Here is a 22317-nt window from a genome sequence, read left to right on the forward strand (position 1 = left end):
CTCGTTGGTACACTCATGGTCATAAGTAATAGATTTCTTGCGTTGACATTGAAAATAACAGATTATGAAAATTATAAAAATACTAATAATAAATGTTGTTAATAATAAAATTGTAATTATATTATAAGGATAGTCAAAGGACTTGTTCAACAGATAAATAAAATTAGAAGCTTTTACGTATGGAAGAAATCCGTTTAAAATAACTAAAATCGCAATGATTTTCATGTTGCTTAGGCAATCAAAACAAACAGTTCTTCAAAGCTAATACGTACTTTAAGCTTGCCTAGTCTAAGTAGTAGGTATTTTAACTCAACTTTTATTTATTTCTGACTCTAGGCTCAAATTATCTGCGTGATTTATTTATTTAATATAATTTATTTATTCTCTAAATTTATTAGCACTGTTTAACTTATGTTATTTTAAATTTTACTGCAAACTTATCTTATTTTCATTTCAGGTGTTATGTTTAAATACTTAAAATTAATTGAACCGTACTAAGGTACAAGGTAAGGAAAAATTGAGTCTGATTTACTCCTGACTACCTGAAATAAAATAATAATTATTATTTATGCGATCTTTAAATGCATTAAAATACTAACATCACTAAAACTTGAAGAATCTTTAATTCTCTCTACTCATTCTAAAATATGCTTAGCATATTATTGTGGCAAAGCTTTAAACTAAAACCGTTGTGGTTTAATCATTATCATTCTGCGATGGCAGAATGGATTTCCAGGATTATCGGTAGCTATCCAATATCCGAAGGAAAATACTTGTTATAGGAGCGCAAAAAAATCTTGACGTCGACGTCTACATATTCATATAGTATAAATATTCTCATAACTGGCGCTTAAAATAAACTTTGCTAATATAATCATATACCTTCTTCTGAAGAGTAACTATAAAATTCTAGTGATGTATTCGCTGAGCGAGTATTATTACATACTGCAAAAAAAACTTTTGTGCCTAAAGCACATTATTAAATAATAAGTCTGCTTTTAATCTTTAATAATATTAGTGCTATTTTATGATGAATTATTATTATTATTATTATTATTATTATGTCATGCAAGTGAAATTAAAATGTTAAACCTGTTACTTATATGAATTTTCAATTTTAGTGACCATTATCCGTGCGTGAGTCCGCGTTGTCCTTTTGATGATCTTCATCTTCACCTGCCAAATTCTCTTCGCCTTCACCGTCATCAGGCGCATAATATTTTTTTGAGTCTCTGGACGGCAATAGAGTCCACTACTGTCTTTCCGCGCTTGTTTTGGAATTCCACCAGGTATGTATTCGGATTCTCTTCTCGAATAACTGTGGCTGGGCCTTTATAAATACCTGAAAAGCACCGTGCGGTTCCAATTTTCTGGGTGCTGTCAAAAATTAATACTTGATCGCCTGGTTGAAACTTGATCTGTTTCCTCTTCTGATCATAATATTTCTTCACTTCAACATGTCGTTTTGCTAAGTTATCCGTAGCATTGGTTCTTGCTTTCTCCAATACTCGGAACCGTACATCATTCTCTACATTTTCACAGCTTGGTGTGTGTAATGCAAGCTCCCAGGGCAAAGTGGGTTGGAATCCATGTACTAAAAAGAATGGGCTATACCGCAAATTCTGATTCCTGGTAGTATTGTAACTAAATACACTTGGCTGTAAATATTGGACCCAATCTGTATGTTTTGAATTAACATAACACTTCATTATACTCTGTAAGACCCCGTGGTTACGTTCCGAAAGACCTATAGAGTTATGAAGACCGACTGGTGAAAACTTGATGGTGATTCCCAATTTAGTGCCAAGTTCCTGGAAAAGCTTAGATTTAAATGCAGATCCGCGATCCGTGTAAATATCCTGTGGGACTCCGTAGCGTAACACTATCTCTTCGTACACAAATTCTGCTGCTGTACTGGCCGTGCAATCTGCAACTGGTTTGGCTATTAAATAGCGTGTCCCAAAATCTGTGGCAGCGATTATGTATCGATGACGAAGATTGGATGAAGGAGGATATGGACCTGAAAAGTCCAGGCAAATCCGCTGAAATGGCTTCTGTGCGGGAAAAGTGCACAGTTCCCCTGCTGGTAGACCTGGACGGCGTTTATTCTGCTGGCATGTTATACATTCCCTAATTTTCCTCTGTATAAATAACTTCATATTTGGAAAATAAATTCTTGGTAAGGCCACATTGTAACACTTGGTAAATCCAAGATGAGAACCTCCTATGGGTGAAGCATGGAGTGTCTCAATGACAGAATCACGTAATGTCATGGGAATGCATAATAATTTCTTGGTAGTAGCTCCTAATTTCTGTTGTCTATATAATAATCCATCTTCCAACACATGATGATAGACCTGCCTCTGGATGTATAGAGGTAATGTTCCATCGTCCCTGTCTGGGTCCTCCAAAACTTTAATAATTGGGCCAAAAAATGAATCCTGTCTCTGATGTTCCGCGACATCTGTGCTTGCATCAAATAAAGTAAGTGTCCTGGGTTCGGGAATGTCCTCTTCAGTGTTGCCATCCTCTATGTTTTCTCCACATTCTCTGCTGAGGGGATCGGCGATATTCTCCGTAGTTTTAACATGGATCGGTGTAAATGAAAAATCCTCCAAAAGGTTGCTCCATCGAAGAAGCTTTGAGCTCAAATTACGGGATGTCCTAATGTACGTAATTGCTTTGTTGTCCGTGTATAATTCAAAATGGCGGCCAACAAGATAAAATCTAAATGATTTGAAAGCATATAAAATTGCTGTTAATTCTTGCTCAATAACACTCAATCTTTTTTCAGTGTCGGTCAACGTTCTACTGCAGTACGCACATGGCAAGTACTCTCCTTCTGCATTGGGCTGCATTAATACGCCACTGACCGCATGAGATGAAGCATCGGTGAAAACTTTGGTGTTCTTCGCTGGATCGTACGGTAACAAAACAGGTGCAGTAATTAAAGCTTCCTTTAATTTCTCAAATGCCGATTGTTGTTCAGGACCCCATGTGAATTTCTTGCCCTTACGAATTAAACCCTGTAATGGTGATGCAATATCAGAAAAATTCTTGACATATTTCCTCACGTAGCTGCACAGACCTAAAAACATTTTAACCTTCTTCGTGGTGGTGGGAACCTTATAATTCTTAATGGATGACAGTATTCTATCACTTATACGATAGCCATATTTGCCCACATTGTGGCCCAAGGCAATTGTCTCATAATATCCAAATGAACATTTAGGTACAGCCAATTTCAATCCGGCAGATCGTAAACATTGAAACATTTTCTCTAAATTGACCAACATATCCTTAAATGTATTGGCAAAAACAAACATGTCATCGATATAAAAGGCAAAATTATTGTCGTTCATCCCCGCCGTAGCGAGCTGAACACATCGGGTCATTGCCGCAGGAGAAGTCACATGTCCCATAGGTGTAAAGTTCATCGCAAATTGTCCCCTGGCTGGTATAGTAAAAGCAGTGTACTTTTTCGATTGTTCTTCTAATGGTATTTGAAAAAATCCTTGTTTCAAGTCAGCACTACAGTAGTAGCTCTTACCGGCCATATTGTGCAATATCTCTGAGATGTTTCCTATAGAAACTGCATCGAAAACCGACCTAGCATTAAGTAATCGGAAATCCTGCACCATGCGATAAGCTCCTGATTTCTTCTTGACAAGAAAAACTGGTGAATTGTACGGTGATGTCGTAGGACTGATGACCCCTGCTTCTAGCAAGTTGTCAATTTGCTGGTTAATTTCCTTACGCAGGTGAACTGGTATAGGGTAGGCTGGGACGTGAAATTCCGAATCGTCCTTTAACTTTATACGATGCGTATAATTAGTGGCACAACCAATGTCTTGCTCAGACCAAGAAAATACATCTACATATTTCTCTAATAATTGTCTAAGTTGCAACTTCTGATCGGGTTCTAATGCTGGATTTATGTCAAATTTAGTAATGTCGTGCACTGGTTTTGTCACTGTGCCAGTCTCCTTGGTCACCATAACGTTAGGTCCTTCGTCGTCTGCAATATGACGTGAAGCTGGTACTGGATTTTGCCATGCCTCTGCGGTACCTAAGCGTGCCCCTTTCCTAATTTTAATTTTGTAAGAATTTGGATTAGTAATCCAAATTAAAAATGACTCCGGATTTACAATGGCTCGAGGCACCATTAAGCCTGTGTCCATTTGAAACTGTAAATCTGGTTCCAAATATGTTAAGTTTTGATTACTAGAATTTGTCAATTTGACAGGAATACACAAATGAGATCTAGGTTTGATTCTAATTTGTCTGGAAGTTACAAATTCCGGCACATACAAATCCCTGATCAGACTAGCAACTTTTATGGAAACGTCAAAGGTTTTCCTGTGTTCCGTCCTTAACTGGTTCCGCGGAGGAGTACCAAATCTCCTCAATGTGAGTCGATTTTGATCAAAATCCAAATTTGCCTTATGGGCTCTTAAAAAATCATTTCCTAGGATTGTCCCATGTTCAAAATTTGGAATCATCCGAAAAGGATGGGTAAAATTACGGCCGTTTATTGCAAAAGTTAATAGGACAATCTCTTTAATTTCAATTTGTTCTTTTGCTAATCCCCTTATGGCCGTATGAATTTTAAATCGTTTGGCGGTTGAAGGAATGCCTCGATCACTGGTGACGGATACTTGGCTTCCGGAATCCACGAGAAACCTCTGACGTTGTCCCCCTAATACTGCGTTAATATAAATTAATTCCTCATAGGGGAAAGTAGAGACTGATATCTGTTTGCCAACGAAATCTGCGCATACGTCTCTTCTATGGGCAGTCATTGTTCGTTTAAAGCCTCTGTGTTCTGAAAACAAGTGGCTGCTGTATGATTAGGGTAATTACAAATTGAGCAGCGTGGTCTCCCCCGTTGCTCTTCCCTGTTTTCCTGGTCTCGCCCTGCTGACGACGAGGAACCCCGCGAGTTCTGTCCGCGGAAGTTTCCACGTCCTCGCCATTGTTGGGTATTGCCGTATCGCCTATTGCGATCTGTGTTGTTGCCATTATTATTACGTCCATTCCTGTACCCCCTATTGAATTGTCGTCTATTATTATTACCCCGATAGGAGCCTCTATAATTATTACCTGATTGATAATTATCCTTATAATAAGGTTCTCTAAATTGTTTTGGAGTAGATGAGTCGGTGCCAGGGTTCTGTTTTTGATCCTCCATGCTATCCAATCTCAAAGTGAGACTGGCTAATCTCGCTTCCAGACCAGTTTCCTGAGCCTGGACTTGAGCTTTGGTATTGTGAGGATTGTTAAATAATTTTAGTTGCTCAACCTCCTTTTGCAATGCTTTGAATTTTGCCTCAATGTCTGAAGTGGGTCGCGCTTGCGCTGACTCAGCAGTAGCCAGATTGTTACTCTGCAGTAAAATCTGCTGCTGTTGCGAAAGTGCTGATGGATTATGCAAAGGAGAGAATAAACTCTCTCTTTGATCTTCGTACCTCAATTCCTTCAGCTTGCGCTGTCTCATCAAAAATTGGAGTTTCTCAAAGGATTTTAAATCTTTAAGCAACCCATGCACGGACTCATACTCTTTATGGTGGATATCTTTCATGTAATCCACCTGTAAACCCAATATGATCTGTTTGATCTGTTGTTGAATACTCATTTTAGGGTCTGCCTTGAGTAGAAGTAATTGTTTGTCCCGAACATAATTCGTAACTGGCTCAGTTTCTTTGTGTAATCTATATCGAATTTGCTCCTCGATCTGGAGTTGATCCAAGGACCCTGTAAATTCGTCTTTAAATTTCTTCTGTATCTCCTCGTAAGTAACTTCCTGATTTTCTGTACCATCTTTCCAGGTCTGGTACCATCGTAATGCTGGCCCGGCCAGAAGGGCTGGAAATAATTCCTGTTTACGGGCATTATTCCATCCATTTAATATGGCAAGGCTATCCACTTTATCTAAAAATTTTGAAACGTCCTCCCCGGCTATCCCCTGAAATGGGATACCCTCTAAAATAGTTGGGGGAACAAACTGCGACTGAGCCATTGTTGCGAATTGTGTTTGGTCTAAATCTCTAAAAGCCTGATCTTGTTGCTCTAATTGTGGTTCACATTTCTGTTTTTCCAATAATTCTCGCTGAAGGCGTCTAGTTAAAATTGGGCTACGTTTAAACTTGGGGGTGGAACTTGCAGCTGGACCGCTGACATCTAAATGAAAACTTGTAGTCCCTCGTGCTATATCTAATAATTGGTCTAATGTTTCGTCGAGTTCATCAGCAAGGTGAAAGCTCGACATCTATCATGGCACAAATAAATTCTTCTCCCCCCATAAATGCAAAAGCTTTAAGCCCTATGTATTTTCAAAATTAATTTTGGCAAGGCTATACCAAAAACTAAACAAATAAGCAAAATTTTGGAGTGGGATTTGACCATGTGTCAATATTTGGGGTGGGGTTGAATTTAAACTGGTTAACAAACTCTTTTCTCATTGCATTTCCGAAAAAATGCATGAGAAGCCCAAATCTCCACCACGTGTCATTCTATAGAATGAAGGGATCTGAACCAGTTAACTGATGGGGTGATGTAAACTACTCATCATTCATCCTCTTGATGAGACCACTCGTCATTGACATGACGAGTTATTGCTTGGCATGCGAAAGGTACAAATTACACAAAGGAATTAAACTACTGAAAAGACAATGGCAACTCGTTGGATTTTGTGAACCGTTGAACCTGTATCATGGCTGGGTGTAGGATAATTACCTGTCTAACTGAAGTCTCTGAGCTGGATGAAAATAGCGAAGTCCTCTGTAAGCTTCTAACTTGTTGACCAAAGCGTGCTTCCACTATCGACCTCCTGTCTTGCTGACCTCCTCTCTCTACCAACTCAATTCCCAAAGTCCAGTCTCTTCCCAGCTTGTCTCACCTCTATATTCCCTGGCCATCGAGCTCTTCCTCGATGCCGAATCGCCGAATCGTGTTTATTATAATTGCTACCATGCAAACCGCTGACACCAAACCCAGAAGTATTACCTGCTTCCTGAATACTCAGGAGGTTTGCATGGCACAACACAATGCATTGTAAACATGCCTAAGAGGCTTGAGACAGCTGAGAAAAACAAGTGAATGCCCTGGTCAACATGAAGCGTTCAGAGAGACTTAATAAAATAAACATACAATCCTAGGGATTGATACGGTATGTATATCGACAATTTATAGGACAACACGAACCTTACAAAGGATTATAGGTGACGTAGGACCACACGCCAGAGCTTTGTTAATCTGCAAGAAGCATTTGCAGCTAATATTACGAGGAAATGAGGTTGATTTTTACCGTTTCACAAGAATGCTATCTTTTATACACCCAATATTTTCTTTTTCAAGTAACTACTTGTACCATAAACACTTACAGGCCAACTCTAACTAGACTTCGAATTATTCTATATCAGGTGCTAAATTTATAAAGAACTATGATTATGTATATTTCTGAGGAAGTACGCAAAAGCAGATTACCCGATTAAAGTATTTGAAAAAAAGATTTTTCTATGCAAGTATATTTTTATTGACTGGATTATTTAACAGATCAAACAGGAAGACTGCAAAATTCATTAAATGTAGTTCTATAGTATGGGTGGTTTCAGAGATATAAAAAAAACAAATATAAGATTTCGCTTTTTTTTTTTTTTTTTTTGCTTCTGAGGCTAATCGCGACGCTAAGGGTAAATGGCGAGGAAATGTAACGGAGGAGAAACAGTCCCAAAAGTTATGGGCTGCATGTAAGTTAATACCACAGAGATATTACAGTAGGTGTAGGTTCTACCACCAGAACTTTTCTATTATAATAATACTGGTTATGCTGTACTGTTAGCTAAAGATGCTGATATTTGAGAAACTTAAAAAAGGTTATTTGCAAAATTTTAGATAAATAATAATCTGTTAGACTGTAAACATATTTTATATCCATTCTGCAAAAGATCCGATGACAAAATTTAAAAATTGTTATCGCCCAGACAGGGACTCGAACCCTGGACAGATAGGTTAAAAGCCTAACGCTATACCAATTAAGCTATCTGGGCACATGGTATTATTTTCTTGAAAAGTTAGTTATGTTAAGAAATATATTGAAACACTTGAGAACACTCTTTGTCTGGTTCGACAGAGAAGGAGACAACATTTCCAAATTTTTACAGACTGGGTGTATTTTTCCACTATAGAGGCCTTCACTATAAGTAATTCGAAACGCTAAAGTTCAGCTAGCTTCCAAAATTGAGGTAAAGATTGTGTTTGGCGAGATTAACAAGTTACATTTATATCAAGTTACGGACAAATAAAGCTAAAACTCTCAGATTTACTGTACCAGCCAAGTTTTAGTAACATTTTCTTCACTTTAGTACAAATACCAAAGAAATAGGTATATTTTATTTATAATTTGACAAAATGTGCTAGTATTTAATTCACAAAGTTAGGTAAAAAACAGTATTTTAAAAAAATATATTGTTACTGCCTTCAAATTTTATGTTATTTAGCCACTAACAACTGGTTTACACTGTTTGGCATCCTTTAAATAGGAAAAGAAGGAATTATTTGTTTAGTATTTATACTACTTTGTATTTATTTAAGAAAACAATTCTACAGTTTAACTTAATTTTTAACAAATTGTTACTAATTTATATATCAAAGGTATGTTATTTAGAGTGTATGAAGGCGTATAAAGTTAATATTTGTACTTATCAGTGCAACTAACAATTATATTTTACACACAAAAGATAATGTACACAGTTAAATCACTTGAATCAAAGAATAATATTTTACAGTAATTGATTCATTCAGCACTAGTCAGTACTTTTATGCATCAGAAAGTTTTCTTAATTTTCTATTATGCATGCTATTTTGTGCTATTCTTAAAATGTATTTCTAAGGCAAACTGGTTTAATTTTCTGTTTATAATGGAAAGTTGACATAGTTTTCGCACAATGCTTTGTACATTTGTTATATTCACTACTTACAATGCAAATATTATGCTTATTTAATGTACAACTAACTAACTCTCTATCCTTCTTAAACCCGAAGGTTCATGGCTGCAGGAACACATGCCTTTCATCTGTTCCTGTCCTGAGCAAGATCTATATACTCCTTTCCATCCCTACCAATTTCCTTTAGGTCCATCTCTACATTATCCCTCCATTTTGTTTTCGTCTTCCTATTGGTCTTTTACCATCAGGTTTCCCAACAAGAATCCTGTATACTTTTTTTTTCCTCTCCCATTTGTACCACATGATCTACACATCTAAGTATTTTTGATTTAATTATTCTAATAATATCTGGACATGAATACAAATTATGTACTTCTAAATTATGTAATCTTCTCCACTCATCTGCCTCGTCATCTGTTTTAGGCCCAAATATTTTCCTAAGGATTTTATTTTCAAATACTCTCAATTTATGTTTCTAGCTTATACTGTAGTTATTATATTTTTTTCTATCAGCTTATTTTGAAATTAATATTATTAGGTATAGTCTTCGATTTATAACTATATTGCTTTTTTTATCAATTTATCTAAGAGTACATGCACACAAACACATGTGTACACACTTTTATGTAAATAGATATGCTAAGTAGTTTTTTAAACTGTGCTATGGGTGTGACTATTGATTTCTCTTTCTGGATCCCATGTTGGTTTCTGTGTATTCCTCTTGCTGCTTGAATTTGACTTAGGTTGTTTGCTTTTTCTTAGATCTTTATTTGTTTATTTGTTCAGTATTTTTTATTTTTTAATATTCTTTTATATTAAAAAAATTCAAAGTACATTGTTAAAGTCAAAGTGTGTTAAAATTCAATATTTCAAAGTTAAAGTTTTAAAAATACAATTTTGTAAAATTAAAAGTTATAATAGTATATTTTTGTTAGTAGAAGTTTTTATACTAGGGCAAATTATTTTGTTGTTAATGTAAAATTTGTTAGTTAATATAAAATTAAAGTAATTAAAAATCAATTTTTCAAAGTTAAAGTTTTAAAAATACAATTTTCTAAAATTAAAAGTTATAATAGTACATTTTTGTTAGTAGAAGTTTTTATACTAGAGTAAATTCTTTTGTTGTTAAAGAAAAATGTGTTAGTTAATGTAAAATTAAAGTAATTAAAATTCAAAAAAATAAAAATACTGAACAAATAACTAATAAACTACATAGCTACATAGCTGAAATATTAGAGAAACATAAAACTGCAAACACAATATATCTAGATTCTTCCAAGGCATAGGATAGAGTAAAAACATGGCTTGCTTATGGACAAACTCAACAACATAGGAATAAAATAGACAAGCAATCCTTTTTTCAGTAGAAAATTCCAATTACTCAAGTAACCTACATCATACGTAGTACATAAAAAGAGCAAATTAACATCATCAGCAGTAAAACATCATGCAACTTCTACCTGCTGAAACAACTAAGTGAGTATAATTTATCAGAAAAATGCCTACATTTTAGCCTAATTTACCTCTACATTAATAATACTACCAGAATACTAAGGCTTCAAAAATGAACACTAAGAATATGTTCAGACTAAAGTATAGGGCATCTTGCAAAGGTTTATTACTCCCTACATCTACAAGTCAATAACAATTATTCTAAATACTACGAAGTTGGACAAAATATAGTCAAATACACAACACAAGAAGGAAAATAATTACAAGTAAAACAGTAGACACTCAATATCTCAAAACAATCCGGTAAAAATATTCTACAACAAACTGCCTCATAACATGAAACTGCTAAGTCCCCAAAACATATACAAATACAATCAATAGAAACTACTTGAAAAGGGAAAACTGTCTACAGTCTCACAGACTTGATGTAAAATAACAGCAAAACTTAGAAGCATGCGCAGTCAATAGTGCTGAATTTGCATACAGTTCACATGCAAAATCTCTTGAAAAGTTTCAAAACAGTCTCCCAGCTCAGTTCTCATCTATACTTGGACAACAAAATCCTGCAACAAATTCTCAGAAATCCTACCTTTCCTACCCTTGCTTAAATAGCTAAAGTGCAATCTTCATACTAAAATATTAAAAAAAGGCATATCTATTTACATAAAAGTGTGTACACATGTGTTTGTGTGCATGTACTCTTAGATAAATTGATAAAAAAAGCAATATAGTTATAAATCGAAGACTATACCTAATAATATTAATTTCAAAATAAGCTGATAGAAAAAAATATAATAACTACAGTATAAGCTAGAAACATAAATTGAGAGTATTTGAAAATAAAATCCTTAGGAAAATATTTGGGCCTAAAACAGATGACGAGGCAGATGAGTGGAGAAGATTACATAATTTAGAAGTACATAATTTGTATTCATGTCCAGATATTATTAGAATAATTAAATCAAAAATACTTAGATGTGTAGATCATGTGGTACAAATGGGAGAGGAAAAAAAAAGTATACAGGATTCTTGTTGGGAAACCTGATGGTAAAAGACCAATAGGAAGACGAAAACAAAATGGAGGGATAATGTAGAGATGGACCTAAAGGAAATTGGTAGGGATGGAAAGGAGTATATAGATCTTGCTCAGGACAGGAACAGATGAAAGGCATGTGTTCCTGCAGCCATGAACCTTCGGGTTTAAGAAGGATAGAGAGTTAGTTAGTTGTACATTAAATAAGCATAATATTTGCATTGTAAGTAGTGAATATAACAAATGTACAAAGCATTGTGCGAAAACTATGTCAACTTTCCATTATAAACAGAAAATTAAACCAGTTTGCCTTAGAAATACATTTTAAGAATAGCACAAAATAGCATGCATAATAGAAAATTAAGAAAACTTTCTGATGCATAAAAGTACTGACTAGTGCTGAATGAATCAATTACTGTAAAATATTATTCTTTGATTCAAGTGATTTAACTGTGTACATTATCTTTTGTGTGTAAAATATAATTGTTAGTTGCACTGATAAGTACAAATATTAACTTTATACGCCTTCATACACTCTAAATAACATACCTTTGATATATAAATTAGTAACAATTTGTTAAAAATTAAGTTAAACTGTAGAATTGTTTTCTTAAATAAATACAAAGTAGTATAAATACTAAACAAATAATTCCTTCTTTTCCTATTTAAAGGATGCCAAACAGTGTAAACCAGTTGTTAGTGGCTAAATAACATAAAATTTGAAGGCAGTAACAATATATTTTTTTAAAATACTGTTTTTTACCTAACTTTGTGAATTAAATACTAGCACATTTTGTCAAATTATAAATAAAATATACCTATTTCTTTGGTATTTGTACTAAAGTGAAGAAAATGTTACTAAAACTTGGCTGGTACAGTAAATCTGAGAGTTTTAGCTTTATTTGTCCGTAACTTGATATAAATGTAACTTGTTAATCTCGCCAAACACAATCTTTACCTCAATTTTGGAAGCTAGCTGAACTTTAGCGTTTCGAATTACTTATAGTGAAGGCCTCTATAGTGGAAAAATACACCCAGTCTGTAAAAATTTGGAAATGTTGTCTCCTTCTCTGTCGAACCAGACAAAGAGTGTTCTCAAGTGTTTCAATATATTTCTTAACATAACTAACTTTTCAAGAAAATAATACCTTGTGCCCAGATAGCTTAGTTGGTATAGCGTTAGGCTTTTAACCTATCTGTCCAGGGTTCGAGTCCCTGTCTGGGCGATAACAATTTTTAAATTTTGTCATCGGATCTTTTGCAGAATGGATATAAAATATGTTTACAGTCTAACAGATTATTATTTATCTAAAATTTTGCAAATAACTTTTTTTAAGTTTCTCAAATATCAGCATCTTTAGCTAACAGTACAGCATAACCAGTATTATTATAATAGAAAAGTTCTGGTGGTAGAACCTACACCTACTGTAATATCTCTGTGGTATTAACTTACATGCAGCCCATAACTTTTGGGACTGTTTCTCCTCCGTTACATTTCCTCGCCATTTACCCTTAGCGTCGCGATTAGCCTCAGAAGCAAAAAAAAAAAAAAAAAAAAGCGAAATCTTATATTTGTTTTTTTTATATCTCTGAAACCACCCATACTATAGAACTACATTTAATGAATTTTGCAGTCTTCCTGTTTGATCTGTTAAATAATCCAGTCAATAAAAATATACTTGCATAGAAAAATCTTTTTTTCAAATACTTTAATCGGGTAATCTGCTTTTGCGTACTTCCTCAGAAATATACATAATCATAGTTCTTTATAAATTTAGCACCTGATATAGAATAATTCGAAGTCTAGTTAGAGTTGGCCTGTAAGTGTTTATGGTACAAGTAGTTACTTGAAAAAGAAAATATTGGGTGTATAAAAGATAGCATTCTTGTGAAACGGTAAAAATCAACCTCATTTCCTCGTAATATTAGCTGCAAATGCTTCTTGCAGATTAACAAAGCTCTGGCGTGTGGTCCTACGTCACCTATAATCCTTTGTAAGGTTCGTGTTGTCCTATAAATTGTCGATATACATACTAAGTCCCTAGTTACAGCCTTAGCTTTTAGTTTCAATGAGAGAATTTCAGTGTTCAAATAGTGATTGTAGCCTCGTATAGTAAACCAAATGGAAATAACCCAAGTGTTGATGCACCCAAAAAACCAGTAATACTTCAAAAATACTTTGGAAAAGGCTATAAGGCTAAATTATTCTTCTAGCATAGAAAAAAATTTAGCAAGTGGACCTATGGTCCATATAGTCAGTCGTTTGTGAACTTCGTCTTGTCCTGTGAATTGTCAATATATTGATAAATGGTTATATATTTTTTTTTAAAAAAAGGAACAATGTTGGTAAGCGTCCAGTTATGGACCCATCGATAAAGGAATTTCAGTCTTTATAGACACACAATAATTTTCGTTACACTAAAAATTTGGCCTCGTATAAAGGTAAATAGTCGAAATGATAAACATTTCGTGTACTTTATCCAGTAAGCCTTAGCTAGAAATACAATAACAGCGTTACAGACATAAAAATTAAGCAAGCTTTGATATTCTAGTGGCACATAATAAATATAAAATATCCTTTAAAATACTCTGACAAATAGTTGTGGGTTATCTGAGATCAAAATTTTCAAGCCCTCTCTCCTGCATAAATAGGCTCTAGAATTCACTAAGCCTCAAAATAATATTGGGTACATAAAATAAAAAGCAGATGGAGAGTGATGCTGATCACATCATCTCCAAACAGCAAAAACAAAAATATATGGATGGAGCCCTACCTGATATATTTAGGAAACTTTACCTAGTATAAAAGTAACAAAATACTCAGCAAACTCTAAAATAAACAAACTTTCCTACGTAGCAGGCGTAACCTGACCTAAATAAATACATATAGAAAAACAGAACCAAAAATAGCATAGTGGAAATCAGTAAACCCTAATAATAATAATAATATATTCTGTGGCTTACATTTTAGCTAAAAGTACTTTTTCTTTAGTGTTTTTGAAAAGATTTAAATAAATACTAAACTCTAAGTTAAAAATTTGTAAATGTATATATGATACAAAACAAAATAAATAAAAATTAATACATACCCTGCAAAAAATCAGTAAAAAAATTGAAAACATATCTTTGTGCATCCAAAATATAATAACAAATCCTTCCTGACTGGATAAAATTGTGTTATTTGAGCCTAAACTTGTAAAATAAAAGGGTAAAACTTGACGAAACACACTTCATGTGTAAAAAATTTAACTCAAAACACATCTAAATTGTGTTATTTGAGTAAACTTGGAGAATAATCCTGTAAACTTGGAAAAAATCTCTCTCTCTCTCTCTCTCTCTCTCTCTCTCTCTCTCTCTCTCTCTCTCTCTCTGTGTGTGTGTGTGTGTGTGTGGATGTGTGTGTGTGTGTGTGGATGTGTGTGTGTGAGTGCGTGTGTGTCCAAAATGTAATATAAAAACACGTTCAAATCGTTTTATTTGAGTAAATATTAGGCTAAACTTGTGAAATAAAAAGATAAAAGTTGAGAACACACACTTTGTGTGTCGAAAATGTAACTAAAAGTCTTTCCTGAATAGTATAATTTGAGTTATTTTGGTAAAAATAGGTATAAAATTGTGAAATAATAAGTTAAAAAGTTGTAAAAATATTTTTGTGAGTCCAAAATTTAATAAAAAATCTTTCCTGAACAGATTTAATTGTGTTATTTGAGTAATAATAAGCCTAAACTTGTGAAATAAACAGATAGAAGTTGAGAACACACACTTTGTGTGTGGAAAATGGAACAAAGTCTTTCCTGAACAAATTAAATTGTGTTATTTGAGTAAAAATAGGTATAAATTTGTGAAATAAACAGATAAAAGTTGAGAACACACACTTTGTGTGTCGAAAATGTAACTAAAATTCTTTCCTGAATAGTATAAATAGTGTTATTTTGGTAAAAATAGGTATAAAGTTGTAAAATAATAAATTATAAAGTTGTAAAAATATATTTGCGAATCCAAAATTTAATAAAAAATGTTGCCTGGATAGTATAAATAGTGTTATTTTGGTAAAAAAGTAACATAAAATTGTAAAATAATAAATTAAAAGTTGAAAAAATGTCTTTGCGAGTCCAAGATTTAATAAAAAATGTTGCCTGAATAGTATAAATAGTGTTATTTTGGTAAAAATACATAAAAACTTGTAAAAGATTTGACAAAGTCAAAGTTTGGTAAAAAAATAAGCTCAATATTATGTTAAATAGCACGCAGTAACATAAATTTAGTACCTAAATCAATAATCAATGGGTCCTAGGTTCGATACCCCGTGATAAAAGCAAATAGTGAAAACTGTAGGTCCAGTCCCTGATAGCACTCCCTTCTTCCTAGTACAGATAAAAAACCCTTACGCTTCGTTCTCCTTGTTCAAATTAAAATTCTCGCTCCAATCTAATTGGGTATCCAAAAATCCTTTTTTCTTGTCTTCTCGGTAACCTTGGCTTACTTAGACAGAAACATGTTCTAGCATGCAAGCGACGCACAGTTTCAAAAAATTTGACCCTTGCTGCGCATTCCAGACATCCTTTGTTGTCTGGTTCAATCCCTCCCCTGCCCTACAGTATTGCATACCCTTCCCCATTTCTTGCGTACTAGTTAACCTTGGAAAAACCGGTTCTGAAAATCTACCGACGCGTTCTCTGATTGGTGAATCAGGTTCTCGCGTTCTTTCTTTGTTCTGGCGTTCTGACGTCATTTGACCTTGACCGCACATCTCCCAAATTCATTTCTCCTCTACCTGCGCGGAGTTCACCGTCTTCTGTCTGGCGTGTCGTATCATCGTCTTTAATACAATAATAACATACATTATTACATACGTAGTATACACTATAGGCCTAACCATTTATTACCGTTGCATATCGCGGGTTCGAATACCGGGACCGTCTTCTTTCGTACCATTACCACCTTTCATAGCGGTTCTTAAACCGTAAACTCTTATTTTCAATACTATAAACATTAATATTAACATTTTATACATTACATACTTTGCAGTAATTAATATAAAACCATATGCATAGCGTTTAGTATCTCTAATTACCTTCTATATACATATTTTTCATAAAATAAATAATTATATATTCATAAAAGTTATAAACATGCAAATACATAAATGTAAAGTATTCTAAGTACGTGCAAATTAGTTCTAAGTACATGCACATTAATTAAAACCCGTGCAAATTAGTTCTAAATACGTGCAAATGAATTGCGAATATTAAATAGCGACAGACGTTGGCGGGGACACCATCTACTCTCGTCAATTTGACATCACCCATCTTCATCTTCACGATTAGCCAATACGTGTCAGAAAAGCGATGTAAAATAAACCAAATCAATCATTTATATATTTCTAGATTACGCCGCTTTTCTACCTCTTGCATTAAATGCGACGATGAGGATGAATGATGAGTCGAAGGAATTGCGATGGGACAGACATGATACAACCATACCTGTCCAAGGTTCGTACCTTGGACCTGTGGTTTCGTAGCGTGTTATACTCAGTAGGAAGTAAAACTGTATAAGTAGGGTGAAAAGAAGCAAAATTGTACGATGCATAAAAAGCCATATTTAGTTCTTCCAAAACCTTCCAATTATCGAGTTTGTGTTTTAAGTCCACTTTATGCACAGTAAGGCTAATCGGGGATCCAAACCACTATGTGCCTCCACCGGGTATCGAACACGGGACCCCTTGATTACAAGGCGGCGACGCTACCACTGGGTCATCGAGGAAGCCCAGGAAAACTTACAATTAGTCAGTAAAATTAATATTGAGGGACAAGGCCTGCGAAGAGTTCTTTCATTCGGTTGCGCGTGGTCATCACGTCGAGTCCAATACTTTCGAGAGCAGAATTTCCTTCCATATCGCTTTCAAGTATTTCCCAAATTGTCCTCGATGTTGGAAGAACACAGAAATTTTGGAACTAATACAAGCAGGCACGTACCCAGGGAAGGTGCTCGGGGGCTGCAGTCCTTTCTCAAAATCCTACAAATATCTGATTTTAATAATGTGTAGTAATTAAATTTACTTCATTAACAGGATTAAACATCTTTTATATGGTTAGTTGCAATATACCAAGAAATTCGTCTTCAGCGCATTTACCCCTCCCTCCAACCTTTTCGCCTTTACATGGTGGCTACCGATAAGGGATAAGCCCATTCTGAAATCAAATTCTTGCTACCGGCCTGACCACCAGGGAACGAATCTTGAACCTTTCAATTGATTGATTAATTAAACTGGTGTTTTAAGTCCACATTATGCACAGTAAGGCTAATAGGGACTGGACCTACAGTTTAAAGTGAGATGCGAACTACTATGTGCCTCCATCTGGAATCGAATCCGGGACCCCTTGTTGAACCTGCCGAACCAAAGACGAAAGCGTAATCATTTGAGCGTCTGGGAACTTTGTTGTATCCAGTGCCATCATATATTCAGTTTTCCACACACAAATAAGATTAATTTTAACGCAGGAGAACGTTTTTAACAGGGACGTCACGCCATCCATAGGGCTGATTCATCTTCTAACAGGGCACACCTCACAAAAATAGGAAAAAGAGTAACCGACGTATGCCGAGACTGCCGGATGGAAAGAGACACGCCAGAACATAGAGTTTTTCCTGCCCCGCCTCTGATGAAGAGACCTGCCGAATAACAACAACTTCGAGCTGATAAGGAGCGAACATGTAAAGAAGTTATGCGACCTCGCAGACTTAGTGTCTAATATCGAGTTGCAGAGGTACCTGACGGAACCGGAAACCCGGTGCCCACCAGCCCCCCCCCCCCTCCCTCCTCAACAGAAGCCCCGCAGAAGCAGAAGGATACGGAACCAAGTCCCCACACCACCTCCCCGGAGACCGTCACAATCGCGTCGGGAGCAGATACCAGAGGAAGAAGAGGAATCGGCACCGGAAGATTCATCCCGAAGGAGAAACTTGAGAGTGTCCACTGGGAGACGAGGAGCCGCCGCCAGGAAAGGGTTACGTCCGCCCAATCAGCCTGGGGAGAGCCATGAAGGTTGCCCTGGGAGAAGTCGTCGAAGATGAAGAATGGCCTAAAAACCATCTCTAGGGATAAAATAATATAATAGCATAATAACGATAATGAAAAAAACTAAAAGAATAATATCAGAACCCCACATTAAATCGTGACTAAAGTTTCTTTAATAATAAATCCAAGATGAAGAACCATAAACTTTTAGAAATTTTAACTTGAAAATTGCTAAACTTGGAATCTGCTGGAATCCAGTAGGCACCCTATAGACTGGATATAAATGGAAATTTCGAAAAAAACAAACAAATTAAATTTAAATTAAATTTTTAACAATGTAAGTGTGGTCATAACCATGAACATACATTTATATAGGTACTTATTATTAATTAATATAGTCTAATACAAAAGGTTGTTTATCTTTATCCCTTTTTTATAATTGTTATTATTATTATTATTATCAAGTCTACATATAATTATTTGCGTATTTTATGTCATATTTATCTATTACATATATTACAGTTTCCGTATAATTAGCATGCTATCAAAACTTAGTACCCTGTATTACTGATTCACGTTAAATTATGCGGCTGTGATTTAATTCTGAGATCTCATAGCAGCCTCAGTCTACAAGGCCATTGAACCTCCCACGGCCACTGTCGCTAGCGTGGAATGCAGAGTCAGATTCATGTCGCATAACCAAGAGCATAACTGCAACAACGGCGAGATAAATAAGAAACTACAAAACCTCTTACAGTAAGTGTTTATTAGGAATCGACATCCATTAAATTAATGTATCTAGCCCAGTATTTCAGTGCACTTAACTTCCTTCCAAATAGCAAATTCTCGCCACACATTACAATAACGCCTGATCTGGAAACCAGACAGGGAACTTGCGTCTGTGCAGACTAATCCAAGCCATCATTCACCCCAATCTAAACTCTCACTTCAAGCTTAAAACAGTTCTTGATACCAGAATGGTTGTCCCTCCTGTACATAGCATTCCCTACTATCTACAGGATAACTAAAACTAACCAATAAACTAACACAAATTAATCCATAACTACTATTAATAAGTTTAATTAATTACCAATCATACAAATGCACAGTAAATTTACAAGAAATTTCAAGACTTGTTCCGGTCACCAGAACGGTCTATTCAAATAATACAAACTAAAAATTATAGCTATGTACAGAATCTCCATGTATTTTCTTATCTTTTTTGTACTTGCATTTGTATTTTATGTATGAAAATAAAGACGAAAAGAAGGAGGATAAAAAGACGGGACTAACGTCCTGGTTTATTTAAAGGTACCAGGACATCAAGAGCATACCCTCGAAAGTACGCGGGTAGAGGCGGGCTACTTTGGGAGGTTTCCCCCTTTAGATATGTATATGTGTCTCAAAAAGTATTATTTTATACTCACTCAATATGTTCTGCATGTTCTAATTAAGTATTGTATCATGATTCATTCCATGAACTAGTGTATCTTGTATATCAATTAAATTCATAAGGAAAAGCTTTGTAATGAGATGTAGTGAAAACGTGATCCAATGAAATGTATGATAAAGTTATGAATGTATACATTCTAAAGGCCAATAAATGTATTATAATCGTGAAGATGTGGATGAGTGATGATATGATGAAATTGATGAAGAGACACTCAGAAATAATATTCATGCCCAAGTCGGGATTCGAACCCGGGCGATAAATGCAAAGAGTGATTAATTGATTGATTTGGTTAATTTTACTAGCTTTCTGCCAATTTTGACTAATTCCAAAAATGAGAGCCTTGGCAACGCGCTGTTCTAACCACTCCGCCACGGGGGTCGGCAAATGATGAAATGGGTATTGGAATTTTACTATTATTTTCTGGATTCGACTATCACAAGCAGGAGTCGAGATTGGAACGTACATGAAGATAAACACTCAGTACCCTTGTAGCATTTGCTATTACGTGTCTGGCTCTGAAGGAACTGATGCTGGGAACATCTCGCATCGCCTCAGGATGGCGTCTCAAATGACTGCTCCTCCTCATACCTCCACGTCTTGATAATGACTCTGATTACGCCTCAGATTCTCGGTAGAACCGGAATCACGTGGCACGTGAAGCGTACACAAAGAGAGGAGAAGCGGAAAGAGCAGGGAAACAAGAAGCAAGGACGTCAGCCAACGGAAGACCATCTACGTCAATGGGAAACCTCTGGGAAGTATATAAACGAAGGCGCACCCCGTGACCTTGTGTGTAAGCAGTTTGTGATCGAGTCTCCAGTGCAAGAGGATGGCGAACGGACCGAGGTCGCTTGAGGGCTTGGTGCTGCTGTGCCTGAGCACCGCTGCATGGGCCAAGATATGTAAGTAGCCTAGTCATGGAGTAACGATCTTCTCCTTGGTAGGTGAGCGACTCTTCTTTCCCTTCAGTTAAGTTCACTGTTCCTCTTGGACATCAATCGGCACCTTTTAGAATTTAGTTGGAGTTATGGTTCTAAACGACTATTGATTGATTGATTAAGTAATCGGGACTCAACCCACAGTTTAAAGTGGGATCCGAACCACTATGTGCCTCCACCAGGTATCCAACCCGGGACCCCTTGGTTACAAGCTGAGGACGCTACCACTAAACCATCGCGGAGGCCAGGAAGTCTAATCGAGACTGGACCTACCACTTTAAAGTGGGATCCGAACCACTTGTGCCTCCACCGGGTATCGAACTAGGGACCCCTTAGTTACAACGAGACGACGTTACCACTTCGGCATCGGGTAGTACCTAATAGAAGACAAGGATGAGGTTCGATACTCGAAAGTTACGTTAATTTTGTGGTTTGTTGTTAGTTTTAGAGGTTTCCAGAGGGTGATCACTACATTTTACACGTCTCAAAGGGGAGATCGCTATATTTTGAACCTTTTTGGATGGCGATCGCTATACTATAGACCTCTCAGAAGGGCGATCAGGCCTCCCCGATGGCTCAGTGGTAGCGTCGTCGCCTTGTAATCAAGGGGTCTAGGGTTCGATACCCGATGGAAGCACATAGTGGTTTGGATTCCACTTTAAACTGTAGGTCCAGTCCTGATTAGCCTTACTGTGCATAAAGTGGACTTAAAACACCAACTCAATCAATCAATCAAAGGGCCGATCGCTGTATTTTACATGTGGTAGTTATGCACCAGCACCAGTAATAGCACCAGTAGTGACCGCAGACCTCACTGTGCCGATGGGCCCCGATTAAAGCCCGCTCCCTTTTCAAATTATTGATTGATTGATTAATTTGGTGTTTTAAGTCCACTTTATGCACAGTAAGGCCAATCGGGACTGGACCTACAGTTTAAAGTGGAATCCGAACCACTATGAGCCTCCACCGAGTATCGAACCCGGGACCCCTGTTTCAGAATGAATGGCTGCATTTACTATATGGTAGAGTGCAGTTGATTCCAACTATTAACCGTCGGCCAAGTTACATGCAATTTTTACATGGTAAAAATTAAAAGCAAGTATGGTATGGACATATGGTAGCTAAAAATAACCACAAATCAGGAAAAGCGAGTTCACTGTTAGAAATCAGCTTAAAATTCACAACATTCTACTGTTAACATTGAACAATCTGCCTCTTAATTTACATAATACGGGACACAACCAGCTTTTAAACATATTTTGAGTATTCTATCATATGACTCTTTCATGCCAGTTATGGGTATAACATCATAATCATCTATATTCTACCATGAATGGCATTTGTTTAGAAGTTAAATGATTTCATCCATATACAGGGTGTATAATAAGTAATAGCGCAAACTGACACAGTTGAAAGTACACGATAATAGAAGCAAAAAAGTCTCAGTAAACATGGCACATGAACCGACTCTATAAGTT

General features: G+C 35.9%; 1 protein-coding gene across 1 annotated transcript in view; it reads left to right on the top strand.

Annotated features, from left to right (window-relative positions):
• The first annotated feature begins 20677 nt into the window (after positions 1–20677).
• LOC145993838 (protein takeout-like) overlaps positions 20678–22317 on the top strand; it is a 74530-nt gene continuing 72890 nt past the window's right edge. The window contains exon 1 of the mRNA XM_083129674.1: positions 20678–20803. Coding sequence (XP_082985800.1) covers positions 20731–20803 — 73 coding nt within the window. The 5' untranslated portion in view covers positions 20678–20730. The remainder of the gene's footprint in view (positions 20804–22317) is intronic.

This window comes from Lepisma saccharinum, chromosome 10, assembly GCF_977018435.1.
Source record: "Lepisma saccharinum chromosome 10, izLepSacc3.1, whole genome shotgun sequence".
NCBI lineage: Eukaryota > Metazoa > Arthropoda > Insecta > Zygentoma > Lepismatidae > Lepisma > Lepisma saccharinum.